The following is a 15,055-nucleotide window of genomic DNA, read 5'->3' as shown; positions in this document are numbered from 1 at the left end:
GTCGCACCTTCATACAATTGCTTTTGCGTCACGCGCTCTGTCGCCGGCTGAGAGAAAATACTCAGTTGGTGAACGTGAGGCACTAGCCTGTTTGTTTGCTTGCGAAAAGTGGCATGTATATCTGTGGGGTAGACGTTTTACACTCAGAACCGATCATCAGGCATTGGTTGCTTTGCTTTCCGCCGGCGATTCGGGTCGCCGACCACTACGCATCTCTCGTTGGACAGCTCGGTTGCTGAATTACAATTTCCAAATAGAGTACTGCAAGGGCACACAAAATTATGTGGCAGACGCCTTGTCCAGGCTGCCCGTCGCAGAAAATTCTGACAATCAGGAGGAAGAAATCGTTTCTCTGGTAACACCAGTAGTCGACAAGGCAACTGTACAAAATGCAACAGCTTCTGACGTTACCCTGCAAAAGGTCTTCAGTCAGCTCAGCAAGGGCTGGTTGCACAAGAAGGCTCTGTCAGTTGATCTTGTGCCATTCTTTCACATCCAAGAGGAATTATCCTTTGTAGATGATCTAATGCGAGCAGATCGCATGGTAATTCCTGAAGTACTTCGTCCCACTTTCCTACAGTTGGCCCATGAATCACATCCGGGCATAGTCCGCACAAAAGAACTGCTAAGAGAACGCTACTGGTGGCCACAGCTTGATAGACAGGTAGAGGAATGCATCAAACACTGTCTCATATGTCAAGCAGCTGACAAGTCAGCTAAGCCATCCTTCACACCCCTCCAGCCAGTTCCCTGGCCGGACCGCCCCTGGCAGAAGCTAGCCATGGACATTGTGGGGCCTTTGAACATTCCACCGAGTCCAACGTATGCCATAACGTTAATGGATTATTATTCCAGATGGCCTGAAGTCTACTTCACTCCTTCAGTAACATCCCAGGATGTCATTGACTTTCTGATCTCTGTTTTTAGCAGGGAGGGTTTTCCAGACTCGATAGTTACAGATAATGGGCCACAATTTGTTTCGAGACAATTCAAAGACTTTCTAAAAGAGAGAGGCATACAGCATTTGCGGTCATCAAATTACTACCCTCAAGCAAATGGTCTTATTGAAAGATTCAACAGAGTTTTGAAGGAGACCATTCAAATAGCTCAACTCCAAGGAGAACCCGTTAAACAAGCTGTCCTGCAACATCTGGGATGGTACCGGCTCACACCCCACTCAACTACGGGCGTGTCACCTGCAGTCCTGCTGCACGGCCGGCAACCGCGCTCGAAACTCGACATGAGCTGTACTTCCTTTCCTAATTCGCAGCAAAGCACCTAGAACTTGCCTCAAACTTCCGCTACAGCAACGTCTCCAGAACACACATCTTCGGAGCAAACACAGGTGCGACAAAGGGTTGAAAATAAGCAACAGCAAATGAAATACTACGTTGATAGACGTAGAGGCGCAAAGCCAACGGCCGTGCAAATCGGTGACACTGTGAAGGTGCGGTCATTCAGAACAGGTCCATCCAAATACATTGTACCTTTCAAAGTCCAGCGACAGGTTGGTCCAAGCACTTTCTTACTGAGTGATGGTAAGGTCTGGAATGCTTCTAAACTGGTCCGGGTACTGCCGGCCCCAGAAAATATTCCAAGCCCGCCAAGCATAGATTATTCCTATGCAGGCTTAGCACACGCTGCTGATAATGCAATGGCAGCAACTCGAAACAAGCTTCTAGCTGAAACAAGTGCCGAAATGTCCGAAAATGTGTCGCCTCCTGTTGCAGATACCCTGGATAACGCTTCGCGCAACGAGGGGGGGAAGGAATATAGGCCGTCAAAGTCAGCCGAAAGTGGCCGCACCACTGCGCACGAATCCACAGAGGACAGCAGTTGTAGTTTTCCGGAGCAAAGCGACCCAGGGACTTCCAGTTCGCACAGCCGCGGGCGCCCAGTGCGTCAGCGGAAACCACCTTTCTGGGCCGTAGACTACCAGATGTAGTTCTGGAGCGAAGGGTAGCACACCTGTTTTTCTTGGCCTGTAGTCGCGACTGAGCTGTCCGTGGCCAGTGGGCCAGTCATGGAGACTTTATAAAGCGGGTAATGAATGAATACTCCTGTATCGCTGTGATCTTTACTCACTTTGCTTTCTTTGCAAGTTCCTCATGTTTTCGCATTCAGCGCACAATGATGTTGTGATAGGTTGTGTATAATGATGAATCTCCTTGTGTGTTCTCTGTTACGGTGGATGTACAAATCTAGTGTTGTTTCTGGGTGAGATTGATCGTATGTCGTGCCCATAGTCACTGCATAATGTGTGTGCTTTCTTTTGCCATGTGTAATGACTGCTGAAATGAGACATATTTGTGCCTTGAACACGTCATAACAGAAATAGCACAGCCATAAAATCGGATAGTTTCTGTTTGATGACCATTGTATAATGTTTGCTGTCTCGTGGCACATGTTAAGAGAGCAGTATTTTTCGCAATAGCTTAACATTATTTCCTAGGGGGAGACGATGTTGTGTGGCGCCCTCTTGGGTCGACACACAATTCACTTAGCTGATTTGTAAATCTGGTCTAACAACAATGACTTTGTTTGCTGTGTGAATAAAACCGTGGGGAACGGGCGCAAGCCCGCTTTTGTTCCGCTCGGAACCGAGTCGTGTCCTTCAGCGGCCCGTTGCGGGCCTTGCCGGGGTGTTCATGCAACACCACACTTTTCTTTCTCCGTATTTTTTGTTTTGTACAAATTCTAGCTCTGCGTCCCAAAATTTTAGATTTAAATATACTCCATTCCCTGTACATGAGTGCGTTTGTATCTGCTATGCACCCTGGCCAATCCCCCGCCGTGGGTATGTGCCATTCAGCCCGAGGACATCATCATCATCATCATCATCAATTACGTGGCTTCCGCGGAGTTTTTAATAAAGAAGATGTGGAGGATAATGGTCGTCATCAGAACTGTAGAGTTTTTTTTTTATTCGAGAAGTCTGCCATGAGGCATAAGTTGAGTAAAGGGGAAGTGGAATGTAGGTTATAGAAAGTTCAAAGAAGGAGTGTAGACCAGTTTCGGCGAGGTAGTCGCAGTTCGTCGCATTGTTGTGGCCTAGTGGTGCCATCTGGGCGGAGGGTGAGCTGTCGGCAGGGGCGGGGTGGGGAGGGTGTGTGCTGAGTAAAACACTTCTGGAGGGATGTGCAGTGGTCTCCTCTCTCCTGCGCGTCCTCAGTTGAAGTCACGGCATATCAGGTCCGCCTCCTGACAACAAGGACACGGACGCTGTTTTCGACGAGAGGACCTGTACAGAGGCACTTTGCTGAACTTGTCATTTTATTAAGTCCAGGAATAATAAAGGTTACTTGATTTATCAAAGATTATGGGGCATACATTATAAGTTTTCAAAGTACCTTGAGCGCGGTTCACTAGAATGAGTCAACCTGCACCATAAGATAGGAGATTTAGCTGGGAAGTGACGGGTGAGCAGACTTTTTATACAAACTGGGGCTCTAACTAGTTATGGTAGTTGCGAATTCACCGATCGTGCAAGCTGTTTAGCCGCCGGGCTATGGTTATCTCAGCAATGCCCGAGTGTCTTCTGATATGGCTATGGTTATCTCAGCAATGCTCGAGTGTTTTCTGATATGCCTAAACGGTTCACGCGACTTTGGATAGTAAATAGCCGATAATTTTATTGATTTTTCCCACCATGCCTACCGCGAAGTACGATGACTGTCGGCGCGTGGTAATTGAAGAAGTAGAAGTTTTTGCACGTCCAAAAAGCGTATTTTATATTATTCCTGGTATATCTATTTTGTTTACTTATTGGAAAATTTTAACAATTCGTATATATTTTCTAACTTTAATCATTCTACTATTCTACTTGGTTTTTTTCCCCCCACATATACCTCCGTGGCATTCACCACCGTACAGCCGGCCAAATCTTTAGCTGGCGTGCGCGATGGCCGCTTTTTCTGTGCTCCTGCCCTTTGGGACGAATCAAACTTGCGGAAAGCTCAATATTAAGCAAGGGATTAGTGGGCCTGTGCTTAAATTTTATATTTTTGCAAGTTTGCTCCGTCATAAGCTCCGTCATAACGCGGCCGTCACGCACGCCAGCTAAAGATTTGGCCGACTGTACCTTGGCCAATCCACCCGCGTGGGCATGTGCCATTTTTGTGTGGAGAAGAAGAAGAAGAAGGAGATTAAAAGCAACAACCAGCCTGCCATTCTTTCTGCATTCGAAACACCTTTGGACATTCTAGACGTAAGTTTGGTCATGGCCTCCGAGTAGGAACGATTGTTTACTTTGCTGAAATCAGTGCGGTAGCAATCCAAAGTTCATATGGTCCTCCTTTTTACGCTGTCCCAAGACTAACCGGGGACTTGCCTTTCAAGCCTGCATCTCTTATATTCTTATTCTATAACACCCATTCCCCTTTTTGCCACATCAGGTTAGCGCGACGTTTATTTCTCCCTTTTGTGCTTTTAGTTCAGGGTTGCAGTTCAGTTTTCAGTTTAGTTGCAGCTTAGTTGCATCTAAGAGGCCTAGACGGTGAAAGTGCCGGTATCTGGTTCTCCCGGCAGGTATGCTCTGGTCTCGCCGAAATGTGTCGTGTCTCTAGGAGGCACATTTGTGCTCTTTCTTCGCTCATCGTCATTATGCGCTAACACGCACTCGCACCCCAGGCGTATGCCTGCCACGAACCAGTGCAGGTCGCTTCGTTCCGTCTCTGTTGCCGGGATGTCTCATAGTAAAGAATGCGACTTAACGAGCCGATTCCCAACTCTCGACGAGACTTCTGCGATCATAACTGTGGAATCGCAGGTTCGTCTTGCATATAATCCACACGACTGGACAAAAATTGGAAGGGACATTTAAGCTCCGCCTTACGGGTATGACGCTATACCGCAGTGGGTTCATTCCCATCTATGCAGAATTGGTCATTCTCTTAACGTTCATAGATCGCGGGGTCTCCTCATACCAGTCCTGGCGCAGTGGTGCAGCGGTTAAGCGATTCCCCGCTACCCCGGCAGGTGGCGGTATCAAACACTACCGGTGGTGACGGTGGTGCGACTCAAGTTGCTCTTCCCTTGCAAACACTCGCGACCAATCATTAGCTTAGCTGCCACCTGCCACGGTGGGCAATTTGCTGTCCAGCCGGCGAGAAAGTTGTGACGTCATCACAAGGTCACGTCACCTTGGTGACAAGACGGGCACCTGCCTTTTCGTTCGCAATGTCGTGAATGCCGACGACAATTTTTTTTTTTTTTTGCAAAACGGACGCCTTAACGCTCCGGCGTTAAAAGTGGGCGTTACTTTTCGCTCGGTAACGAGTGAGAAGACTTCGAGTGTCGAAGCGTTCTGTCTTGGTTTCCTGCCCGCATATGAACTGCACAGCGCAGATTTCTAATTTATAGCTCAAAATTTGATCGTGTTTTAAAACGGTGACGAGCGTTCTACTACTGCTAGTACTATTATAACAATACTACTCACTAAGTTAACTACAATTAGAGTACCCTAACTTCAAAAAATGTTTATGCTGACGCAGTTGTTGCTTTAAATGAATGACTCTATTACACGGTGGTAACTGGTAATTGGAGAGCTTCCACGACTGCCAAACGAGGCCTCGCTCCGCCAGCCCCAGGAGCACAGCTAATCGGCCCAGTATTGTAAATGTGTTAGCAGAGGCCGGCCCTACAAAGGGCCAGAGTGATACCATGAATTTCCAATAGCTTGGAAATTTGACAAAAGTGGATAATGGTGGACGCTGGCAGGGCAGGGAAACCGGCAGGACCACAGCGATCGGCTCCTGCGGCAAGAAGCGGCACGCGGAAAGCGCGATGGAAGCTGGGGAAAGCAGGCGAGGGTTAGTAGGCATGATTGTGACAAAGTTGGCTGTCGCAAATGTCACCCAAAACTGCAAAATGACCTACAGAGTGCACACATGCAGCACAGTTAACAAATTACGCGGCATAGCGTAGGCATCAATTTTTACTCTAAGATGAATACTGGGGCCGGAAGGCATTCGTTTGTTTTTAACCTTGCTTCGCTAGCAGCATAGGCTCTAAGCCTTGTCCTTCGGGAAAGAGCTGAGTCAGGGCGGGATTATCTTCGCCTCAATGCTTATTGGTGCTCGCTTTCGGATTTCAGGGCACGCATCATTCTTTGGTGACTCCATGATTTCCAGCGGGGACGCCACGCCGTATTGTTCACCTCTTTCAGGTAACAAGGGAAGTTTGCAGCATAGATATACAGGAGCGTAACTCAAATAAGCGATAGCCATGTGCGGAATTCTGATCTTTATCGGCAGGCATGCCAGGTATGTGTTGCGTATTGGTTCAGAGGTTCCGCTTGTAAACTCTACATAGTGAAGTAAGCGTGTCTTCCGCGCGAAGACAGGCGCTTTCCATTGCCTTTGTTGTTTTACTTTTCAAGTGTCACAAAGAGCCAACTATTGAAGATGTATAAAACTGACGCTGGTTTCCATTGGCTAGTTTCTCACTGCCCTCTCGCAAGGAGTGCACAGCGGACGTTGAAGTTTCCTGCCATCCTTCACAGTTTACATTTCAGACGTTGATAAGTAAAACGAACAGCTGAACACTTTAATGTGTGCATGTTCACCCACGTGGCGCGGGGGGGGGGGGGGGGGGGGGAGGTTAAACCCCTTAGTAGGTTAGGGCTGAGTTTAGTTGTCGCGGAAATTTATCAGAAGCAAAGTGTTGCCTTTATAAGCTATTGTGAGCTCGGGTGTATTCATTCTTGAACTCATTATTAGACGTTTATTTGCATTTCCCCAAGCCTTATGTTTCTTTTCGCATTTCAGCCTCCAACGAAGCGTAAGTTTTGCGTCACCCTTTTTGCATTTGCAGCATCCCAAGTAATTAGAGGAACAAAGGGGGATATGTTAAGCAGCCAGCATTTTTGCATATCGAATGGTGTCCCGACATTTATCGACCCACTACGGTAGGCTAGTAGCTTAGGCAGTCGGCTGCTTAGCCGCAGTGTTTTTTTCTTATGTGGGTTTAAACTTCCAAAGCGAATGAGGCTATGAAGTTTACAAGACGCTGTACTCAGAAAAATACTCATTTCGGCGTACTCACGTAATTTAATCGCCTGAAATGTTCGAGAAAAATGATTGGACCTGCATGTTGTATACGCCGACAACAACACCACCAGCATGATGATAGGTCGCAAGACAGACTTACAATGAACTCTTTCTGAGATCATCCATCCCGTAAACGTTTCATCAGGATATTACGTATGAATTGTTGAAGAGAAAATGAAGCATGGTCAGGAAAACACGTACAACCGCTAAACACTGAAGCGTAAATTTATTACAGAAGGCAAGCATTTAAGATCGCCGCGGGATGAAATAATCAAAGGAAACGATGCACTTTACCTTTACATTGCTGTTTCCGATGACTGATTGTTTATTTTCACGGCGACGTCTTTGCATGTTCACTTTCTGACCCGATTTGGAGGTGATCACTTCAGGCGCAACATACTCAGGTTAAATGATCTAACACTCCTTATTTACAACAGAAAGCTACAATGAATATATGAGGTTAGCTAGTCCAAGGATTCTTTCATCCTGCATCCTTCAAAATCCTTCATGCAATATCCTTCATATCGCGCTTGGCTGCATCTCCTGCAATGAACTTCATTTCGTATCTACGTGTGCACCTGTCATTTTCCTTTGTCTGTACAATCATCTTCCAGCACATACGGTAATCGTTAGCTCTACAACTTTGCCAAAGCAGATGGTATACACAAGCTTTAATGTGCCTTATGGGGCTTAACGTTCCAAAACCGACTCAGGCTATGAGGGACACCGTGGTGGAAGGGTCCGGATATTTACAAGCTTGGGTTCTGTAACGTGCACTGATATCCCACTGTATACAGGTCTCCAGCATTTCGCCTCTACACAGATGCGACCGCCGCAGTTGGGATCGAACCCGCGTCTTTCGGGTCTGCAGCCGAGCACCCTAATCACTAAGTCTCCGTGGCGGCGTTAACAAGCAGCAATGTGTTCGCACGGTTTGTATTGGTAGTGGCTTGCCTCGCCTAGAGCCAAGCGCCTAGCTGTATGCCAGATGTTTTGCGTGGGGCATTACCCCGACGCCTTACGATGTCCGATCTGCTATGACAAGCGTATGTCAGCTGGTCAAATACCCTCGGTGCTAACCTTGCAGGGTCTTCGACTTGAAGGCGGCCATCGCGGCTCTCACCTACTGTCTTCTCTCCGGTATACTGATTGGTGGAGCTATTTTCATCTACATTGAAACGATGGAAAGCGGTGAGAATGATTATACAGCTGCTCATTCGAACTCGATTAAATCGTGCACGAGTCTATTGAAACATCACTCTTCTAACAAGCTTCCTAACTTCCTCTGCCTCACGATTATAAATCATGATCGCGAATTGCGTTAACATGGTTCCTAGAGGATTAGAGAGCTGCTGGGCATCTTAACATTGCTAGGACAAGTTTGAGATAACAAAAGGTGCAAAAAAATCCCCGCTTAGAGCTCAACGCTCACTTGCGATTTCATCTAGGTGGCGCTGGTCTTGATCAGATGGGAGACATTATCAGTAGTATCAAGTTGTGGTGAGCAAAGAGGGAAACACCCTCTCCCTCCCCCAGTGACTGGAGGAGCGGAAGATCACTGCGTTTGCCTTTCGCTGCTGCTCTGCGTGGGTAACCGGTCTTCCCCATTCCTCCTCGCTGCATAGCTAGCGAGGGCACAGCTCTGGCGCCCAGGTTTTCCTTGGACGCCCATTACTTAAAACCCTGAGAATATACGCCTTCAAACGCACGTAATTTGACCCCTCTGGGTATTGTAGTATTTCCAAAAAGAGAGCATTGTGCTAAGTTATAGGCTTCGGTTTGTGCATTTGTCTGCATTTTGAAGAAAGCAGTCCCCTTGTTTGTCAAATACTTCAGTTACACTTTGAATTATGTTTCCCATTCGGAGCTTTGGATTCTGAAATTTTGTGGTGAATATGAACCTTTTTTTCAACGGTTTCCTTTATTTCCGGTATTCTGGAGCTAGCGCGTGTTTGAATGGCTCCCCCAAAGTGGGAGCAGATTTAAAATTTGGAAGAAGATGCCCTATATTATCCACCCGGACGCAGCCGTATGACTGTTCGTCCTCGTCTGTCTGCCTTTGTCCTAGTTTCAAATCGCTCTGTATTGCTCAGTGGATTACCAACTTTCCCAAGCTCCGGTTCTAGAAAGGCAGCCTGTCGAGCTACCATAGGAACTTGAGGAAAGATAGCATCGTATTGTTGATCGAACTAGCCACCATCCCCTGTCCGCTGCAGAAGATCTACGAACTTTCTAATCATAAACGCTTACAGACAGCTGGGCGGTGCTGAATTGATGAATTCCAAGACGGAAAGATGTTACCCGGTATTCTGGGAAAAAAAAAAACTTTAAAAATCACTTCAAACGTATTCGGTAAGTCGATGCGCCGGCGCTGCGATTTAGTCAGTGAATGATCGACGCCTGCGGAATCAAGTAGATTGCTCCGTTGCATGATTGCTTAGTAGACACATCCAGACGTGGTGGTCAGAGTGTCGCTTTAGTGTATATCTCAGGAGCTCTCTTAAATGCATTTCTGCATGGAGTCGATTTCGTGAAAATCGTAGGATGCCGCGATGCAATGATTGTAGACCAGGTATCAACGCACCCTGAACAATTGGCAATACGTCCATCACACATAAGCAGTCAGGTATACATTCCTATGGGCGGGAGAAAGGACGCCACTGTCGTTTTATCGCGATTCGTACTGACGTTTTGTTCGTTGGTGATGCCAGATCTCGTGCCTTCGTAATTGTCCTCGCGAACTGTGAAATGCATACCCGCATAACCTGTCCGGCCATGAATACAACCGACCAGGAATGTATTCATGGTCGGACAGACCGACCACGACCACAACGTTTTTCTGGCTGCAGTGTCGGAAAGCGCAAAATTGAAAACGAATGCAGCTTCAATGATGTTGATGTTCTGTTGCGGTTGAGAATTCCATAAGGTCCCCAATAATGCCAGAATACATGAAATAAGAACAAAGAGAAAGGTGCACGATATCTCAAGACCTTTTAATGTCTATCTGTTGCTCATTGTGCTGTTGTGATTTAAAGCGTATGACACGAACTTGGCCACTAGTTGGTTTGAAGCTTTTGCGGCGTATAGCTGATATCCACTTCTGGCCTGTTATGGCGCAGATCACACCAATGAAGAAGCCACTGATGCCGACATCATCGGGGGTTTCGGAGTAGGCGGTGGAGCTCCTCCGTCATCCGAAAGAAACGGTACGGGTACTAGAGCAACCAGTTGAATGGCAGCCTAATGTATTTTGGCTGCTGCAGGCCGTTTAGCATGCCTTTCGCGACAATAGAGTGATTAGTTGAAAGAGGACTTCTTTTATATTTCACAGGCTTGCTTCTCAACGAGAAAAATACTCCTCTATGGCAGATACCAAGGTTAAAGTAGCTGGTTGAGGTGTTTTCTTCGGCGCTTCAAAATTTTCAAACGGGAAGTTTTTTTACAGAGCAAATAAGCCAACATCATTAGCAAACAAGAATACATAAAACTGCAATATATTTCACGGGCGATCAATGCGATAAAGCGGACGAGAATGCAATAGCAAGTGGGCTCCGATTTCATGAGCTCACTAGCTCACTAACTTGTGGCGCCCTCTTTGCGTAGTGAAGTAAACTAGCGGGCGCGCCAAAGATTGGTTGCGAGCTCTGTGCGGACTTGCGCCAACTAGCGCCACAGCGAGAGAGGCTGGCAGTTTAACACGCAGGGAGGAAGGCTGTCGTGTCTTCCCGATTATTTGAAATCAAATGGGATACTGTCTTATTTGTCAAATAAGACGTCAAGTTGAATCAATCGTTCAGTCAAGTGCCACCACACGTATGCTTCTAGCAGGACACGTGGTCGAAGTGCAACTGGTCGCGTGCTCTTTCTTGCCTTTGGAACGTGTTGCGGATGGGTGAAAGTTGATGAAGAAAACGTTGAGAATAAGTTTTACACGCGAGGGCAAAAGCTGCGGCAATAGGCGAGTCTTCTAAGGCAGCAGCAAACAAAGTTCATCTGTTCGCGTGGCCGCGGGCTCGAATACCGTTAGAGGCCATAAATACGACAAGACTTTGTTTCTTCTCTACGCTCTGTGCGGCAAACGCTGGATGCGGCCGAGTTTTCATTTACATAGCCGTTGTAATGCTAACGGATTATTATGGTAGTCTTTCCATATGCTCCGTTTTTCCACTATACCCGGGCTGTTAAAGAGGACTGCGAGGATTGGGCTGTATCAATAGGTTTGCGCGTTCAAATCGCAACGTGTCAGTCTCACCAAAAGTGGAGCTTCTATACCGTCGAGATGACCAAAAAGCAAAATACAGGTGTCACCATCATCGGCCGATTTCGCAAGTAAAGTGCATATGTCGATGCCGATTTCAACCCGAATCCCTGAGGCTAGGCTACGTTGCTATTCGGTTCAAGACGGTGGCAACCCGTCCTTTTGGGTGCGGGCATCATGAGTTTGAATATACGAGCGGGGAGACTTAGCCAATTTTCTAACCGTAAAGTGTTTTTTGCACTTGGACAACTCTCAATATAGCCAGAAAAGGGCCGATAACCAGTTTTTACAAAGTGTCCCTTTAAAGCTAATTGCGAAGTAGGTGGGCCACAGTATATGTGTGTATTTTTTCTTTTTTTGTGAAAGAAACATGAGGTGAAAGTTAGCCCTTTTGGTCGTACCAGTTCGTCCACCGTCAAATCTTTTTAAGTACATTTGGCTAATCCACCGGATGATGTGTGCTCTGAGCATTTAAATGCGGTAATACATTTTCCGCCCCGCTCAGTTTAGGGTGAAGGACTCACTTAAACCTGGTACCTCGGGATAAATTTGCAGGCAGGAGGTCGGACCGCAGGCCTCCCCAGGGTGACATTACTCGCAGAACGCCGCATCCTACGACCAAGCCCACTCCTGACGGCCCTCAAGTTGCCGCGCAGTTGCTGAACGCTTCCTTAAACAGGGAATATGCTCCATGCTACGACTTCTACGGATTTGTGTGCAGCAGATTCAAGCAGTATGATAGCAACTCGTTCAAGGTGGGTACTTTTCGCTCCATTGCAGCTGCAGTATGCAACTAAAGAAATTAGCAGTTCTCAATAACTGCCCACGCTCCTGTATTCTTATGGTAATCAAACACACTTAGTTAAATAATCAAAATAGTAGTTAGCTAAATGGGTGAGACATGTAAAAATTGAGGGTCTATTAATTCATTTTGTTTATTTTTATTTATTTATTTACCCACAGCCCCAAGCGGCATTACAGTGGGGGAGGGTACACATAAAAACAAACATAACATAAGCAGTGTCAGTCACGGAAACAATACAAATTGCATCAAACAAAGAAAAACAAAAAGAGATAAACATTTCACAGAACCACGAAACTGAAATGGTTATTATAAGGTAGAAAAGAAAACATCATTAGACATAATACAAGCAGTGTCTGAAGAAAATTTGTTCCAATCGCGTATTGTTCTGGGAAAAAAAGACAATCGAAATACATTAGTTTTTGAGGCAATCTCCCGTACTTTGAAACTATGGACTACGCGGTCAGATATATAATGAGGTGCCAGTATATACTTCGCTCTTTAAATGCCAACAGAACAATGATAAATCGCGTGAAAAAACTCGCAACTTACACACAGTCTTACGCACGGGAGCTCCCATATCAAACATTTATCCATCCTCAACTTGAACACGCATCTTCCAATTGGTCACCCCAACAACACTACTTAATTCATTCCCTAGAGCGCGTACAAAATCGTGCCGCTTGCTTCATTGCTCGCAACTATTGCCGACATTGCAGCAAAACTAACATTATGGCGTCGTTGTCCCTTCCATCCCTAGAATCTCGCAGAAGAACCGCACTTATCTGCCTCTTCCATAAAATTGTTTACAGCTGTCATTACTTTACACTACATCTTACGAAACCGTCCAGAACATCTCACTGATTGCATAATCAATTCAGTTTTAAACGCCTTTCCGGAAGGACCACCACATTCAACTCATCAGCCCTGCCCTTTGCAATCATTTATTGAAATGGTCTTCTTGACAACATTGTTCACATCTCAGAAAAAATAACGAGCATTTTGTTCTAGAGAGTTTTTTTTTTCTAAAGTGTGTTTTTCAACTTAATCCTATTCTCTGTTAAAAGAAAAAACTGGTAATGGCGCAAGAAAACCAGGACACAGAAGGCACACAAAAGAGAGGACTGGCGTCAGTCCTGTCTTTTGTGTGCCTTCGGTGTCCTCGTTTTCTTACGCCATTACCAGTTTTTTCTTTCAACATGAACCAACTCGCCCAAACTAGAGTTTTACTTGACCTATTCTTTGGTTTGTTGCTTACTATTCTATAACGATGTTAAAATAACCCTCTTCTATTTGCTTCTGTTTCGCACCCTAGTTATGAAACCCCCCTCACAAATACTCCAGTCGGACGCCGTGAGGCATTTCAATAAATAAATAAATTTAAGCGACTGCATAAACGCATGACTGCTTCTTCTTCATGCTTGTGCAACTACTGGTGACGTATAGCAAAATTTTTTCACGCTAATCGACCTGCTGATATTATATGAAATTATTTTGGAGTTGGCGCGAAACTTCAAGCCACGTTAAAGAACCCTAAATGGTCGAAATTTCCGGAGCTCTTCACTACGGCGTCCCTCATAGCCTGAGTTGCTTTGGGACGTTAAACAACAATAAACCAAACCAAACCATCAAGCCTTCCACAGGATGAAAAGTAAGTCAGTCATTTAACATGGACAGCAAGGGCGCGTCAGCTACCATTTATTTAAGTTCCACTTTTTTATCGCTTACTTACATCAGTTTTGTTGGCCATTGTTGTAGACCGCTTTCTATGTTACGGGCATCAGTACCATGTCAACTGTTCCGCAGAAGTACATGGAGCATCTGTGCTTCAGCAGCACTGAAAGTGAAAACAATTAAACCACATTGGTTTCTCGCTTATTTTGTACTATGTAAATACTGGCTGAGGATATTGGAATAGATAAGGAATATATCTTAATCCCGCCTGCTTGACATCTGGCTCGACAAGGATTACGGAAGTGCTGCCCACGTACGAAGGAATGACTGAACAGAACAGTCACTAAAACATGGTGTCAGCAATATATGAATGAACCCCTTCATCAGGGAACTTCTGGCTTAGATGTCACCTGCAGCAAAGATTACTGACGAATGTTTCCGGTATAGACGCAGCAATGGACATGTTCACTTGGTCTCCTCATACTGCCTCTGGGTTTGGATCGGCACCAGACCTTCATTACTCAACCAGCTCATCCAGTTGATGACTTTTATTTCCATGCACTGAGGCGAGTGCAGTGTGACTGACGTTATATCGGAGTAAACTGAAGAATAGCGCAGATTGGAAAAGACGGCGGAAAATTAAAACTTGCGAACAAGACTAAGGTTTTTCGCATCATGTGTAGTTTCTATACGGGACCCGGAGATGGATTCCTATAGGTCAAATAGTCTCTGGGACCATTAATGTACTGTGTTGCAACCTGCGTCACAGCGCTATCAATGCGATTTAGCCTGATATACACAGCCCATGCTGCGCCTGCTTTATTTTTCTGTCAGATAACCATGGAGAACAAGGGGGCAGTGAAAAGGATGCTTGAAACCATCAGCGTTCCGCAGTGTCACCAGAGCGCCATTGAGAAGGCAGCGGGCTTGCTTAGGGCCTGCAAACAGCTCGGATCCAACGCCAGTATTTCCGAGGTAAGATCCTTCATTTAGACTATAAATAAGTTCTCATTCCAAACGCTCCTTTTTTATTTCTGAACATGCCAAAGGCGATTCGCTCCACGCTACGAAATTCCTGCTGCAAAAATACTACTTCCGCTTTCTTTACTCTGTTTTTACGGCAACTAAGCTAGTTTTCTATACAGACGGCGCATTTTTCTCCTAAAGCTCGGAGTCGTGATGTATCAAAATTATTGCATGTTACTCACCGGCGATGTGAAAACTTAGCAAGTAAGCTTTAACAGGAACATGATGCATACACATTTCACAATG

General features: G+C 45.9%; 1 protein-coding gene across 2 annotated transcripts in view; it reads left to right on the top strand.

Moving 5' to 3' along the window:
- The first annotated feature begins 10,181 nt into the window (after positions 1-10,181).
- LOC149332092 (neprilysin-3-like) overlaps positions 10,182-15,055 on the top strand; it is a 38,374-nt gene continuing 33,500 nt past the window's right edge. For both annotated transcript variants that reach the window (XR_016284872.1, XM_089555690.1), the window contains exons 1-3: positions 10,182-10,255; positions 11,863-12,062; positions 14,618-14,758. Coding sequence is in view for 1 of the 2 variants with exons in the window: in XM_089555690.1 (XP_089411816.1) it covers positions 14,624-14,758 (135 nt within the window). In the remaining variant the exon portion in view is untranslated. The remainder of the gene's footprint in view (positions 10,256-11,862; positions 12,063-14,617; positions 14,759-15,055) is intronic.

Source organism: Amblyomma mixtum, chromosome 8 (genome assembly GCF_055824585.1).
Source record: "Amblyomma mixtum isolate Tamu chromosome 8, ASM5582458v1, whole genome shotgun sequence".
NCBI classification, from domain to species: Eukaryota; Metazoa; Arthropoda; class Arachnida; order Ixodida; family Ixodidae; genus Amblyomma; species Amblyomma mixtum.
This window is presented reverse-complemented; position numbering and strand designations above follow the sequence as displayed.